Source organism: Typopeltis vanoorti, chromosome 11 (genome assembly GCF_054136105.1).
Source record: "Typopeltis vanoorti isolate ZY-2024b chromosome 11, IOZ_Tvanoo_1.0, whole genome shotgun sequence".
Classification (NCBI taxonomy): Eukaryota; Metazoa; Arthropoda; class Arachnida; order Uropygi; family Thelyphonidae; genus Typopeltis; species Typopeltis vanoorti.
In genome coordinates, this window is record NC_143559.1 from 35396175 (window position 1) to 35413609 (window position 17435).

Below are 17435 nucleotides of genomic sequence, written 5' to 3' on the forward strand. Positions count from 1 at the left end.
CAAAGTAGTGTTAGCTGCATGTAGTTCATTCTTTTTTAACTGATATATTGAAAATTCTTGTAATCATCTCATTGTGATCCTCAAGGACATAAAATACACAGATCGGAAAATGGGGTGAATTTTATGTATAGGGCAAAGTGAGGATTCTCGCAGGATCAACTGTCTACACTTCAAATTGTGTGTCTATATCTTATGATAGTCTGCATCGAGATGCTGCATTAATTCCAATTACAAATGAACTACCCAGTCTTGGATTAGTGATAGTCAATCTCATCATCGGGAGGAATGTGATCCTCACTTAGGAATATAGGCCTTGTCTCTTACTAGGCCACAACAAAAGCAACATAGGGCAAAATTGCTACCATTAGATAGGCAGAAAAGAGGGAGACCTTGGAGAAGACTTCTTCGTGATTCAAATAAATGTATAAAGGAACAACTGAAGTCAAGAACCATAGAGCTGGTATCGACAGGAGAGCTTGAGGATATTAATATGGAGGCAATGTTGGTCACAAAAGAATGAAGACCTGAGTTCATATCACATAACATTCATCAACTCAAGGTTTCCTTCCTCATTTATGTATAAACACTACTGTGACTTAGAAATCATTTTCTAATGGTCAATGTTCCACAATGGTGGATTACCACCATTTAACAGAGATACCGATAAGTAGTGCATCTTTTGACACACAGCATCAAGGGGTTATGTCAATTCAAGATATCAAACAGCCTGTACTTACCACTGTATACAACAGTGGACTAATGCATGACCACCTTCACATGCTTATGATAATTTAATTCAGTTGAATGTTCCCCAAGTTTTTCATATCCCCTCAGATAGCTCATGTTATAATTCAGTACTTTGAGCAGAGAGTCCCCACCTTATCTGAAAAGACTCCTATTTGACCTTTTTTGTTGATACTTTATATCAAGATAATAGTAGGCAGTAGTAAGAATATTTCTGAGCTGCTTACTAACACTGAATCAGATAACAATCAGATATCTGATAGCGACATTTCTTCTATCATTACGATCATCAAATTATTGCATATACCCTCAATGGGTACAGGATATGATAGTACTACATGAAAAATTTACATCATTACTAACTTCCTATCTACAATTTTCCTCCAAATCAGTCTGTTACTTGTCAAGACTCCAACATTATCAGATCTTATATTTCTATCGTCTAAGGCAATTTGTACCGTATCAATCCACCTATATCTCGGTCTTCCTCTGGATCGTTTTCCTGCCAACCTGGCAGAGAACACTTGTTTTGCTAATCTTTCCTTGCCCATTCTGTTTAAGTGACCATACCACCTGAGATTAGCTCTGCTAACGCATTCCTGGATGCCAACAATGTCAAGTTTTTTCCTAATATCCTCTGATATAGATGCCATCTGTTCACGCCTCTAATTTTTCTCAGGATTCTCATTTCTGCAGTCTCTAGTCTTTGGTCGAGTGTTTTATTCTGACCCAGCTCTCAGATCCATAAGTTAAAATTGGTGTGAACAATGTCTTGTATACAGCTAATTTAGTGTTCCGACTAATTTCTCTCATATTCCATACGAATTTATTCAATTGACTTCCTATCATACCAGCTTTGTTGATTCTGTTGTCTATTTCCATATTTATCTTCACTAAAAATCTTGCCTAAGTAGTTGAAATTTTTTACTTATTCCACAGGTTCTCCTTCACAACGCAATTGACATTTTCAACGATTCTGCCTATTTTCATTGTCTTGCTACTGCTGATTTTCATACCAAATTTATTACAACAGCTGTTCAATTTAGTCAAGGAATCTTGCAGAGTTGTAGCGGATTTATTTAGAAGTATAACATTGTCCACATAAAGCAAAGAGTGGACATTAACATCTCCAATTCTGATATCATGTTTAATACCACTTTCCTTCATAATGTGATCCATATAGATAATGAATAACAGAGGGGATAATGTACATCCTTGTCTGACACCAGATTTAACATTAAACCATCTTCCTGTACTTCAATTCTAACTGCTGACTTACAACTCAAATAAAGCCTAAGTATTGCTTGATATAATGTCCCATTGATACCACATAACTGTAGCATAATGAATAGCTTCTCTCTTGGCACCTTGTCATATGCCTTTTCCAAATCGACAAAACTCAAATACAGATCTTTGTTATATTCTCATGATTTCTCAACTATTTGTCGTAAAGTGAAAATCTTATCCTGACAGCCTCCATTTGGCCTGAATCCAGCTTGTTCTTCACATTCAGTTTTATTTACCTTTTTATATATGGGTACTATGAGAGCTCTACTCCAATCATATGGAATTTGTCCCTCTGTCCAGGCCTTCTGAACTATGCAGTGCAGCCACTGTAAGACTTTTATACCTCCATACTTGAGCATTTCTGATCAAATATCATCTACTCCAGCTGCCTTTCCACATTTCTGGCTTTTTCTACTCCAAGTATGGATATGCATTTCTGATTGCATGCTGCTTGTTGAGTGATTTTTACCACTGTGCTGCCACTGAGTGTTTCATTTCATTACATCAAGGTATCTTTTTCTCCAGTTTTCATGTCATTTTGATCATTTCTAATTCCTTTTTCCTCTATTTCTGAGCTTTTTGAACAACCTCCAGAATATCTTGACATCTTCTTGATATTTATTTTCTATGTTCTTACCAAAGTCTTCCCATTCTTTTGTTTAGCTAGTTTTACGAAGTGTTTAGCTTTCTTACATTTGTCTCTATATTCTTTAAGAGCACAAGCTGACTTATTTGCTAGGAACTTTCGATATGCTTTCTTGTTTTCCTTCACTGCCTATTTAACTTTTGTGTCCACCATGGAATTCTGATTTTTCTATCCTTGCAGACAACCTCACCACATGCCTCTCTGGTTGAAAACATTAATGTTTTCTTTAGGATTTGCCACTGAATCTCCAAGGTTTGGTTCCTGTTCTCAAACTCTTTCATATTTTCTTCAATAATCTTTGTGTATTTTAGTCAACAGTTCACATCTGACAGCTGCTCAACTTTTTTTCACTTTAAAACTTGTTCTTCTTTTCAATATGAAATTCAATTTTAACCTGCTCAAGATTAAATGGTGATCACTTCCAATTTCCAATCCTCTGTACATTCTGGTGTCCTGCACTAGTGAGAAAACTTCACTTTCAACAATAGCACAGTCAATGAGACTTTTCTCAAAACAGCCATAAAAATTAAATTATTTCTTAACTCCAATGCAACAGTGATCTTTCTTCTTCAAATTCTTCCATTCTTCAATCCTTCTAAGCCTTTTACAATCACCTGCATTATAATTCCACATATATTTGTTTCTCCTCAAGTTTCACATGCCAATTTATTCTAAGTCAAGACTACATGATTACTCTATACAAATCGAATTTGGATAACATCTCATCAAAATAAGATATTGAGATATTATGGCCTAATCTAAAACTCAAGATCTTTGTGTTTCTTCCACAGCAAGCAACCTAAAGCATCTCTTCCTCTGTGATCATAATTAAATTCTCCCATAATGATCACTTGATTCACACTTGCCATTTTAATTTGCCCAGTTTTTACTCATCCTCTTCCATGTTCCCTGGCTCCCATCTCTATCTTGCACCATACATTTTACAAGTCATCAGTGCCATTTCTCAACTGATTCTAACTTGTCAGGTAAGTAACACTCCACCATCACCTCATTTTCTTTCCCTGTCAGGATATGATCTGTTAACTATGTTCCATCGATATTAATACTCTTTAGATAGACAGCCCATCAATGTCACAAACTCATTTATTTTATTTCTGATATTCCAGACATTTGCATATATAAAACACTGCACACATTATTAGTATTCACATTAGTCCCACTGCTCTCCTTCAGCTTTCACTTTGCTCTGCTATAGACAGTACAAGCTTCCAGCTTCCAAGCTATTATAGTCACTATTCTCATGGGGACATCCCTGCTATTTTCCACCCTGGAAATCTAGTTCCAAGCTCCAACACTCTCATTTGCTCACAGAACAGCATCCTCTCCAAATGCTTCTATTCTTCAATGTCCAGGTACAACTCATCTCTTCCATATGGTTCTCTTCTATCATCAACTATAATCCAAACGTCCATATTCCCAGACCTCTCTTCCTTCACATTCTCATAACCTTGTCATTCATTATCAGCACACTTCTGAATTTTATATTATCATATCAAGACAATATAATTACTATTCTTCCTCTTGCATTTTTCTTCTGCAACAATATCTCTAACATTCACTGTATATCTTTCACTAGTTGAATCACAATGCCTACAGGGTTATCTGTACTAGCCATCACCATCATCCACATTTTGACATATCTACATTGCCACAGTCATACACTTTACTGTTTTTTTCAGAATATATGTGGTCAGTGCTAAGGTATTTTTGTTGGAAATGGTAAGCATATAACATGATCAAGGGAATACCATGAGTATTCCTTCTGTGTTCTGACATAAGTCTTGCTTCCTTGTATAATTTAATGCATAATACACATGATTTGACCATAAAGTTTATTATGTAGTTATAACTATTGTTATTAATAGCAGAATATATAAATCTTGACATTTAAATACCTGAGTTCAAAGGCTTCCTTTATTCTTCTGTACATGTAACATTCTGCATATAGAAATGCTGACACATACCAACTATTCTCACCAACATATTTTTTCTGATCTTCTAAATAATTATTCCACAATTCAATATCTGGAGCATCACTAGTTAATGCAATAAATGGTTTATCCGTTTGTAACTCATTTCTTAATTTTGACAATCTCCCTGTAACTTCCTTGGATTCTTCACGGGCATCCTAAAATAACAAAACTTTAATCTTCTAACTGAGATCAGAGAAAATAAAAATTATTAGAAACAGACTAAAGTAATATCAAGCAGTTCTTCAAAACATATTCTTTGTCAGAAGGATTTGTTTAGCAATATATGATCAAGTATGTGCACATAAAATTTAATATTATACAGACAATAATTTTAATTTAGTCATTTGTAATAAATAACTACATTAAAATTATTTCAACAATTCCAACACTAGAATCATTTTCAAAGGTACACTGTATCAAAATGTATACAAATTTCATTAGAATACATTTTGTGGCAAATACAATCACATGTTTAGCAGTTTGACATATCTCCTATTTATACACAAGTCTCAACCTTGCTGTTTATGTCAGGGAACCAGGATGAGCAATGAAAAGCCAGCTACCAGAATAACCTCAACAGAATTAAAGACAGGTACTATCTCTAAACATTATGCTACACACTATCCAATATTTGTGTAATATCTGTTATACTTTGATTTGAATGATTTTGAATGCCATGACTCATTCATAGTCATGGCACCACCAAAAGGCTCTGGCAACCTCTTCCACTCATTCACCACTCACGGAACAAAAAGTTTAGTCCTCACACGCTTGCTAAACACACTCCTGCTCAATTTCCAAGTACGATTCCTCGTTCTCAAACCACCAGGCCTGTTTGGAAAAATTTCCTCTCTACTAATCTTGTAAAAACACTTTCAGTAATTTGTATATCTCAATCATATCACCCCTTTAATGCCTATCAACTAATTTCTTTAACCCACAAATCTTCAACCTATCCTCATAAGGTGCATTCTATAGACCTGCCACCATCTTCGTCAGTCCTCTGGATCTCCCCCCCCCCCCCACCAAGAAACTCAGGTGACCAGATCTGTATGCAGTAGGAAAGATGGGGTCTCACCAAGGCTCTATAAAGAGGTATAATAATCTGCTATCTTTGCTCATAGGGCACACTGTTCAGTAACCAAGTAATCCAACACAAGCTGTTTTAGCCACTTTTGCAATATGCCTTTTAAACTTCAATTCCCTATCCACTATTACATTCAAATGCATGGGTTCATCCATTTTCTGGAGTACAGTTCCATCAGTTACACAGCTGGTAATCTTTTCAGCCCAAAATACATTATAACCTTACACTATGACATGCTAAACTGACAATGTTCTCCTTGTCCATATTGCCAGTCTATTTAAATAATTCCGCAAAATTTTAACATCTTCATCTTTACTATTACTCTACCAATTTTGCATTATCAGCAAACAACTGAATATTTCCTGTCAGATCATTTACAGAATAAACTACTGTCTGTTATCTCTCTGTCTATAAACCAACTTCATATCCATCCCCATGTGCTGCAATTTATCAAAATTCTATGTGGAATCCTGTGAAAATCCTTTGCAAAAGTTCAGCACTATCACTGTGTATCCATTACCTTTTTCCAACTCAACTGTCACTGTATTATGATAAGTAAGTTACTGAGGCATGGCCTATCCTTCACAAAACTATGTTGCCCTTCATATTGTATACCATTCCTGTCTACCCATTGCTGGATTTTTCTCTTAACCAACATCCCTAATATCATGTCCACCACTCATGAGATGCTGATGGGTCGGTAATTTGCTACCTCATTCTTGGAGCCTCCCTTATGCAATGGAAATATTTTTTTTCTTTTTCCACCTCTTGGGTCAACCCAAAGTTGATACTTAAACAATGTGGTCAAAGGTGCTGCCAATTTCCTAGCACCTTTTTGCAGCATTGAGCTGGTATACTGCCTAATCTCACAGCGTATTTATTCAAATCAAGGCTCTGTAATATGCACTTCCAGTTTATCTACCTCTGTTTCCATATAAGCCTTTGCCACTTTTGTTACTGCAATATCTCCACCTGGATGATATAACCTTGCAAAGTGTTCACTCAGTAATTCAAAGGTTTCATCTGCTTCAATTACTTCCCTACCATCAGCATTCATAAAAAGTATTCTTCCATTATCATTCTTTTACTCGATAAAGATAATCCCAAAGGTTCTTTAGGTATGTAGAAGGTCATACCCAATTCATTCTGCTGTGGAGATGAGAAGGAAAATAGAGGTTCCTGTATAGAGAGGAGAAAGAGTTATAGGATGCATTCAGGGACCTATAGATTTATCTGAATTATATTTATTCTTTCAAATGATGTATGACCACCAGAGAATAAAAATCTAGGAGGGCCTCTACTGTTTTTCTTGTTTTAAAAAAATAACTAGTAGCTCAAGTTTGAAGAGCGAATTCTAGTATACTAGGTTTGGTCTAGTGTTGCTTATTTAACCCTGCATTTGTTCCTGTTCAAGCAGAAAGTTGTGTTTTCTTCTAAACAGTGCTCTTCATGATACTATGTGCATTACAAAATACTGAAGACAAGAAGAAAGCTGTATTATTCACACAAGGAAAGGAACTGAAGTCAAGTAATGAAGGACTGTTTAGAAAACTGCAAAATCAACAGCTGGCTTAACTGTTTGCTCTAAGTGTTTCCTCTTCATACATAACTTTCTGAAAGCAGAGCAATTTTTCTGATAATTGTTTACACTAAAGTCTACTGAGGGGCAAGATTCATTCTTTGGGAGGAATGCTAACTTTGAACTGGAGAGAGAGAGAGAGATGATTCTCATTGCTAAAACGATTGCATTAAATGTATTGGAAAACTTGAAGTTGTTAATTTCTTTGTTTGTTAGAAATTTTTTTTTAATTTCTGAAATTAAAGTTAAATTTGGATGAGTGTGAGAGAGAAAGTGTATCTCTTATTATTATAATTTTTTTAATGACAGTTTCTTGATATGGTGGAAATGTAGTGCAGTTCTTGAGCTTCGGAACTATCAACTTTGTGCACTGTCTCCATTATCATTACAAAACCTTGTCAAAGTTTGGTGACATTTTATAACAAACCAGAGTTACGAACTACTTTAATAACTACATTTTATGAAATAAGTTATTAACATAATTTATTTTATTAACTTTGTGGAGATGAATAGAAGTGAATTATAATGATAAATTTAATGTTGCAAGAGAATATTAAGAAACTATTATGTTATGGTAAACAGAGGGGTGGGGGAAAGAAACATACATTTAATGATCCCAATTTCTTTCCAATTTTTTTTAGTAGGAGGAGAAATGACTGTGGAATAACCCTTAACAGTCAACTATTTAGGCTTATGTGCTGGTTTAAACTCATTATTAGGTTTAATGGAATGAATATAGTACAGATAAATAATCACATACACACACACATTTAATCAATTCTATTTTTCATGTCTGCTGAGACATTAGGAATACAATATTAAATTGCATCCTTTAAACCTTATGAGACAAATGATCCTGTTAGATAGAAATGGGGATTGAGTGACCAACAGATGGCACAGTGGAGTTGTTTAATGATCCTGTTTAATATTTACTGGGGTATTTCATTCTAGAAAAGCAGATTTTATTCCTGGGGGCTCAGGGGAGGGATTTTCAAAGATTCAGAAATGCATAAAGAAAATGTGATTCAAATACTAAGTACTTCAGAAGCTAATAAAGCAGTGGCACCAGATGGGATTTGGCCACATTTTAAGAGAATATACAGGGTGGCCTGTATATAAGATAAAATAAGTACAAAATTCTGCCACCAGGGGACATTTGGCACCACTATAAGTGCGTAGTTTGGGATTAATTAACAAATCAATTTTTGTGTTCATATAACTTACAGATGTGGTTCATTATGTCCTTTCAGATGTTCTAAGAACTACATTCTGTGAATGACATTTACTACAGCAGAATGCAAGAGATCAGATCTGCATTGATTTGCCTCACAAGCATTTTGTCTTTCACGGTTGCTAAATCAGGAACATCCATACACCATATATTTCAGATAACCCCACAACCAAAAGTCACAGGAGTCGAGATCAGGCAAACAAGGTTGTGATGCTGTGGGAAATGCATGACTAATCACTCTGTGTTTTGTGAAGTGTTTTCATAACATTCGCTGTACCAGTAATCCAATGTGAAGTGGTGCTCCATCCTGCATGAATATGGTAGAGTCAAGGCATCTTTGCTGCTGCAGTTGTTGAACAACTAAGTTGTGCAGCATCTCTCAATACCTAACAGCAGGTCAGGCAAAACTCTTCAAAAAAAAGTACAGACTAATAATAGATGATGATGAAACCAAACCACACTGTGACTTAAGATGAATATAAAGGGGTCAGTGGAACACATGAGGTTATTTGCAGCCCAAATGCGGCAAATGTGTGATTTAACATTACCATTCAGATAAAAATGTGTTCTCGTTACTCCACAAGATCTTCCACGCCCATGCGTTATCCACCTCCAATCCAGCTAAGAATTTCAAGGCAAAAAGGTCGAGTTTCTGCACCACAATGAAGCAAAGCTTGAGTATGGAAGATCTTGTAGAGAAAAAAACCTCAGCATTTAACACAGGATTTTCCACACAGTTGAGTATGGCAGGTCCAGTTGCCTTGATGTTGTCCGAGCACTGCTGGACCCTTGTGCGTTATTCATTGCATGTTCCACGACAGCAGTTGTAACTTTGTCAACTTGTTGAAGAATACTCTGTTTACGCCCTCATCCTGGCCTCACTGCTAAAGATCTGCTATTTTCAAATGGTAAAATCATTTTTCTAAGATGTTTTTTATTGTCATCTGACCTCTTCTCCTATACTTCCGGAATTATATATACTATAAGTCCAGAATTCTCAAAGTGCGGCATTAAAAGTGAGATCCATAGAACTTCAATCTTATCAGAATGGTGCAAATCCATTTTGGTCTTCTTTATATCCACCAACAAATCAGTAGAAACAGTGAGATTATGCAAATATCACATGCTTATAGTGCCAAATGTTCCCTGGTAGCAGAATTTTGTACTATTTTTTTATCTTCTGTAAATAAAACCCCCATGTTCCAGAGTGCACTTACTCCAAGTTCGGTTGAATTTCGTCCAGTACATTTTCTGCTACAGGACTCTGAACACCTCCTTTTTAAATTATGGCCATCCTGTACTAAGGAACTGACACTTTTGCTGAACTGGCTGTTCAATAAAAGTCTATCTTACTGGGATGTTGTTTAAGGAATTGAAGGAGGTGTATTTCAACCATGAAATGCATTGCATGATAAGGTGATGAATATGCAGACAGTGAACTAATTTAAGGAATGGCATTATAAACTATGTCGTCTAGGATGGGCTTCCCATAATGAGTCTTGTAACTTCATGGAGGTCTTGAATAGTATTAGTAATAATTCTACTACTGATGCATGTTCATCACCTAATTTTTGTCTCGCTCTCAGATCCATAAGTTTAAACTAAATTATACTTGCAAAGAAATTATATTCTTGTTTATTTCTTTACCCAAGTGTAAGAAAACAAACTTTGTACATGAAGTGTTGTGAAGATATTTAATGTGCAAACTTTGCTTACCTTGGATAAAGGATTAAACATGAATATAATTTCTTGGCAAATATAATTTACTTTGTAACCAAGTAAAAAAAACTTTTTATAAGTTAAAACTGGTTTGAATAGTAGTCTAGGGCAGCGTTCTTCAACCTTCTTACACCTGCAGACCGGGGAAAATAGGAGAAATATTCGTGGACTGGCTGACAGGTAAGACAGAAACATAAACCAATGTAGATAGTATTTTATTTATTAAATCCAATGTTATAAAATTACAATTTATAGCTAGTGCTACATCTGCTGCTGCTTAGAGGTTAGAAAATTTGATATATGTGGCTGGAGCATTGTTTCTGAGAGACGAAGCACTGCAGTAACATCCATTTGATTTCTCTGTTTGGTTTTTATTACTGACATGGCTGAAAAAGTCTTTTCACACAAATAGCAAGTCGAAAAAACGACCAACAATTTGATAGTTTTATAACTCAGAGATATTCTTTTTTGAGTGATATCTAAAATTGAGATAATGATTGCATTTTATGTCTGGACACCAGAGTGACATCAGAAGACAACTCGATCAGCTTTTCTTTTTCACAAGGATCAAGTGCACATGATTTTATATCTTCCAAGAAGGGATTACTAATCCAGAGGTTACCTTTACGAGGATCCTCATTTTCAGGGAAATAATTATTAAAGTTTTCAGCTAACGCCCTTAAATGTTGACTTATTATGTTGATTATGACTTTCTTGTTGACATTAGCAGCAATCAAGAATTCTCCCAAAAGTGGAAACATTTCTATATCTTCCTCTTGTACGCAACTATCCCAAAGAGCCAGCTTCTTTTTGAACGCATCCATTTTATTTCTCAGTGTAAAGATATCTGTACAAGACCCCTGAAGAGAAATATTAAGTTCATTAAGAAGGCCAAATATGTCCGCCATATACGCAAGCTTAGCCATCCATTCCTCATTCAACAAAGGCTCTACTAGGTCAGATTTTCCCTCTTGCAGAAACTGCTTTACTTCTTCCCTCAGCTCAAAAAGGCATGCAAGAACCCTTCCTCTCAATAACCACCACACTTCTGCATGGTTGTTGGTGTGATTCCATACTCTCATACAGTGTTGTGAACAGCCTGGAGTTCATAGCTCGACAACAAATTTCATTAATGATCTTCACAGCATCATTCATCACAGTGTTTATTCAGTAGAAAGCTTCTTTGCAGATAGGTGCTCTCGGTGGATCATACAGTGAGTGGACAAAACTTCTGGGTGCGCAACTTCCTTTATTTTCACAACTACTCCTGAGCGATGTCCAGTCATGCTCATCCGTACACACTCCGACGCATTTGCTCTAGTCTAAGCCTTGTGCTTAAAAACACCTGTCAAGAGCATTAGATATCTCTGAACCAGTGGTCCGTCCAGGTAAGTCAAGGCAACAAAGAAGTTCTTCCCTTAAGTCTTCATCTTCACTATACCTCACGAAGCAGAGTAGGATGGCAAGGTTAATCACGTCAGTTGATCCATCAAGTTGAATTGCAAAACATCTCAATTTCTTTATCCCCTCTACAACTTGCTTTTCAATATCGGTGGCCATATCAATAATTCTCCTCTGAATGGTGGTGTCTGAAAGCAATATAGCCTCCATTTTTTTTAGTGGCTTGAGGACCCAAAATTTCTCTTACGACATCTAAGATGAAAGGATTTACTAACTCCTCACCAATAGTAAATGATTTTTTCGGTTTAGCTATTCGAAGAGCAACTAAATAAGACACTCGAAGCAGAGACTTGTCACTAGTTGTCATCATTTTCATTTCACTTTTCTGACTTTTCATCTAGTCACGTAATCTGAAAAAAGTCCAGTGGCTTAATCAATAAAATCTCTATGCTTCGAATGCAAATGATGAGCAAGTTTGAAAGGTTTCATAGCATCATTTGACAAAATTTTGGAACATACTACACACAAAGGGCGTGGTGATAGTTCACTGCCAGGGGCTACAATGAAACCAAGCTTTAAATAGTCCTTGTTGAAATGCCTAACAAAGTTTCCTTTTCTTTTTTTGGTTTGTATTGCACATTCTGAAGTATCAACATATTTCTATTTTCTTGGTTTCTTCTAAACTTGAAGCACTAGTACTTGGCATACTTTCGGTACCATCACTACTTTTCTCCTGAATATTGTCCTTGCCTCTACTAAAGAAGGTTAAAAGGTTTTGCTGTTTAACTTTTTTGTCTCCATTTTGAATGGTTTCAAATTTTATGAAAGAAATAACTTGTTTCCGAAATACCACAACACGATATCAAAAAACAATACGGATGAGTGATAAAATAAGAATTTTTGTGACATGTTGTTGATAGGTGAGCTGACGCAATACTGGCATTCGACAGCCACGCACTTCGCCTATACTTTGGGCGCTATATTGTTGTCGTTTGCAGCTTCCCGCTCAACCTGCAACACTGTCGCACCTGAATCATGCAGCTGCTACATGATTAGGGGGAAATTTTAGGCAGACCGCCAGGAAATTTCCAGGTTGAAGAACAAGGGTCTAGTGTATGACTAGTCTTATTGTTTGGTGAATTTCACTCTTATTCTATATAAATTTATTTTGAACATCTTCACTAGAAGTTGTGTCTAAATAACTGAAATATTTTACTCATGTTTAATATGTTTTCAATTGAGAATGAAACTAATGTTTTCCATATTTATTCAATTTTCAGAGTTCTTGTCTTTTTATTGCCGATTTTCACATTTTTTATTTCAAATTTTCTCCAGCAGTTATTCGATTTAGTTAAAGGCTTCTGAAGAATTGGTGGATTTATTTAGGAGTATAACATCATATGTAAAGAGCTGAATGGAATATCTCCAACTTTCAGATAATATATAATGACTTTTGTTCATAATGTGATCTATACAGATGACAACAGTAGAGACAGCATCCATAACACCTGATGAATATCAAACCATACCACCTTCAATTCTAACTGCTCACGTAGAACTTAAATACCAACTACTATATTGTAGATGGGGTGCTTAAGGGTCAAAGCTGTACAACTGAGAGGAAACCTCCACATAGCCTTTAAAGGAATGCGGAGAACCGAACAGCACTTCTGACCTAATGTCCAATCCTCACCTTCTCGTGATGTACCCTGTTGGTATCTACCTGGATACTGAACGAACAAGGATGGGCTGGCAATTTTGGATTTAGCCGACCAAATTGTATTCTTATTGGCTTAAACCAATATACAAAATTTCATGCCAGCTGGGGCGTCGCCCGGTTAAACAAGGCCCCTGTTGTTTTCACCAGGGAACCAGGGTGAACAATGAAAAGTCAGCTACTGGAACAAATCTGAAAGTACACCCCAACTCAACATCACCAGAGTTAAAGATCGGTACTATCAACATAAGACTGAATGGCAAAGAAATGGAGCTAGCTGAAGAATTAGATAAGTACCAGATCAAAATAATAGGGGTGACTGAAACAAAAAAGACAAAAACTGGTAAATCTTTCTGAGCAATAAATACAAAATGTTATATTCAGGAAATGACAATCAAGGAAAAGAAGGAGTAGCCATAGTATTCGACACAAAATACCAGGCTAATCTTCTTGAATGGCAGGCAGTCTCAAGTAGAGTGATGTGGGCTAATATCAGAATGCGGAATTGGACAATGAGATTTATTTGTGCCTAGGGTCCCACAGAAGGTTCTACTAAGGTAGAAGTAGAGGAATTTTTTGATGCTTTACAAAAGGCAATTGACACAATGAAAAAGGAAAAGTTGGTCCTTGTTGGAGATCTAAATAGCAGAGTAGGAAGTGACTGTCACACATACAAAAATATTTTTAGAAAATTTGGGGAAAAGAGCAAAGCTAATAATAATGGCAAATACCTGTTGGATTTCTGTTCAGGACATGGATTGGTTATTACTAACACCATGTTCCAACATAAAAATGTCCACAAATTCACATGGAGAGAAGAGGCAAGGAATAAGAAAAGTCTCATTGACTATGTTATTGTTGATAGTAATGTTTTCTCCCTGGTGCAGGACACTAGAGTGTACAGAGGATTTGAAATTGGAAGTGATCAATATTTAGTCTTGATCAGGATAAAATTGAATTTCACATTGAAAAGAATAACATGTAAGAAAGTTTTAAAGCGAATAAAATTTGAGCATCTCTCAGATATGAACTGTAGACTAAAATACACAAAGATTATTGAAGAAAAAATGAAAGAGTTTGAGAACAGGAACCAAACCTTGGAGACTCAGTGGCAAGCCTTGAAGAAAACCCTGATTGATTCAGCCAGAGAGGCATGTGGTGAGGTTGTCTGCAAGGATAGAAAAATCGGAACTCCATGGTGGACACAGGAAGTTAAAGAGGCAGTGAAGGAAAAGAAGAAAGCATATCAAAAGTTCCTGGCAAATAAATCAGCTTTTGCTCTTAGAGAATACAGAGACAAATGTAAGAAAGCGAAACACTGTGTAAAACTTAGTAAACAAAAGTCATGAGAGGACTTTGGCAAGAACATAGAAAACAAATATCAAGAAGGTGGTAAGATATTCTGGAGGTTGTTGAAGAAGCTTAGAAATGGAGGAAAGAGTGTTGTAAAAGGAGTTAGAGATGATAAAGGTGACATGAAAACGGGAGAAAAAGATATCCTTGAAGTATGGAGTAATTACTTCGAAAAATTGCTAAATGAAACAAGCAGTGATAGCACAGTGGTAAAAAACACTCAACAGGCATACAGTCAGAAATAAATATCCATACTTGAACAAGAAAAAGCCATCCAAGGGTTGAAATGTGGAAAGGCAGCAGGAGTAGATGATATTCGACCAGAAATGCTGAAGTATGGCGGTATAAAAGTCTTACAGTGGCTGCACTTCAGAAAGCCTGAACAGAGGGACAAATTCCCGATGATTGGAGTAGAGCTCTAATAGTACCCATATATAAAAAGGGAAATAAAACTGAATGTTAGAATTACAGAGGTATTTCATTACTGAGTGTTCCTGGCAAGATCTATGCAAGTATACTTGAGAAACGGTTGAGAAGAATTGTGGAAGAAAAGCTTGGTGAAGAACAAGCTGGATTCAGGCCAAATAGTGGAGAAATCATGGGAATATAACAAAGATCCGTATTTAAGTTTTGTTAATTTGGAAAAGGCATATGACAAGGTTCCAAGAGAGAAGCTATTCAATATGCTACAGTTATATGGTGTCAATGGGGCATATACTCAACTCAAATAAGGACTGCGCAATACTCAGTCTTTATTTGAGTTGTAAGTCAACAGTTAGAATTGAAGGAAGTACAAGAAGATGGTTTAATGTTAAATCTAGTGTGAGACAAGGATGTACATTATCCCCTCTGTTATTCATTATCTATATGGATTATATTATGAAGGAAAGTGGTATTAAACATGATATCAGAATTGGAGATGTTAATGTCAGCTCTTTGCTTTATGAGGACGATGTTATACTTCTAAATAAATCCGTTACAAGTCTGCAAGATTCCCTGACTAAATTGAATAACTGTTGTAATAGATATGGTATGAAGGTCATCATTAAAAAGACAAAGACAATGAAAATAGGTAAAATTGTTGAAAATGTCAACTGTGTTGTGAACAGGGAACCTGTGGAACAAGTAAAACATTTCAGCTACTTAGGCACCATTTTTAGTGAAGATGGTAAATTAAATATGGAAATAGACAACATAATCAACAAAGCTGGTATGGTAGGAAGTCAACTGAATAAATTCATATGGAATAAGAGACAAATTAGTTGGAACACTAAATTAGCTGTATACAAGACAGTGTTCAAACCAGTTTTAACTTATGGATCTGGGAGCTGGGTCAGAAGTAAAACACTTGACCAAAGACTAGAGACTGCAGATATGAGAGATATCTAATCCTAAGAAAGATTAGAGGCATGAACAGATGACATCAATGGCAATATCATATTAAAAACGAGGATATTAGGAAAGAACTTGATTGTCAGCATCCAGGAATGCGTTAACAGAGCTAATCTCAGGTGGTATGGTCACTTAAACAGAATGGGCAAGGAAAGATTAGCAAAACAAGTGTTCTCTGCCAGAGGAAGACCAAGATATAGGTGGATTGATACGGTACAAAGTGCCTTAGATGATAGAAATATAAGATCTGATAATGTTGGAGTCTTGAAAGTAACAGACTGATTTGGAGGAAAATTGTGGATAGGAAGTTAGTAATGATGTAAATTTTTCATGTAGTACTATCATATCCTGTACACCCCTTGAGGGTACATGTCAGGAATTTGATGATGATGATAATGATGATATATTATAAAACTATTATATATATTATATATATATATAGATCATAAAACTATATATATATATATATATATACACACACGACACAAAAACTAAACATTTTTATTATTTTCCAATATTATTTCCAATATTTTGACAAAGTTAAATTTGCATCTTCAGGGGAATAATACACTTGTATTAACCAGTACATGCAGGCACTACTTCAGTAATTGAGGAACAGGAAATATAAGAAAGCTTGCAGTACTAAAATTATGTCACCTATTGCTTTTAGTTGCAAGTTCTTGGCTGTTGGACTGAAGGTCTGCAGAGAAGAGTTTCCTTTCCCATATGAGAGGCAGTTTGATGCAACCATATTTGTTCAGGTTAGAGTGGTTTGCAAGGGCAGAAGCAGATTCAAGGAAAATCCTATCAAATACAACTTTGCTTCAGTGGAGTAAGGTGACTTTTTTTTCATCTGTTCCTGTAGTGGGTATCAAGGACATAAGTCTGCTAAACTTGAGTGGCCATAGTAGTGGAAACAGATGCAGTTTTGGTATCCTAATGTTGGCTGTCCTGCCTGTTTGGTCATAGTAGGCAAAGTTACAGCTGCAGGTAAATTCAGAGTTTACAGCTAGTCTTTAGGAGAGCAGATAAGGAATGGCTAACTTTGTGTGGCTTGTACTTTGTGTGTCAAAAGATTGTATTTCTTTTAAGGATCTTGGTTGCCTTTTCAGAGGTGAGGTGCTCTGGATATACAGAATGGTGATGAATTTGTTATAATCTGTTTGGAGGAGGTGGAACGAGGATGGGTGGATACGGAGTATTAGTATTCTTTTTGACTGGTGGAGCATAGTCATTGGCTAAAAAAGGTGTTTTGTGTGTGGTTATGTCCAGAGGTGAGTGCAGT

General features: G+C 36.0%; 1 protein-coding gene across 1 annotated transcript in view; it reads right to left on the minus strand.

Annotated features, from left to right (window-relative positions):
* Window positions 1–17435, minus strand: part of LOC150101437 (damage-control phosphatase 1-like) — a 68306-nt gene that overhangs the window by 19315 nt on the left and 31556 nt on the right. Inside the window, exon 3 of the mRNA XM_090400795.1 lies at window positions 4594–4826. Within this exon, the coding sequence (XP_090256921.1) occupies window positions 4594–4826 (233 nt within the window). The remainder of the gene's footprint in view (window positions 1–4593; window positions 4827–17435) is intronic.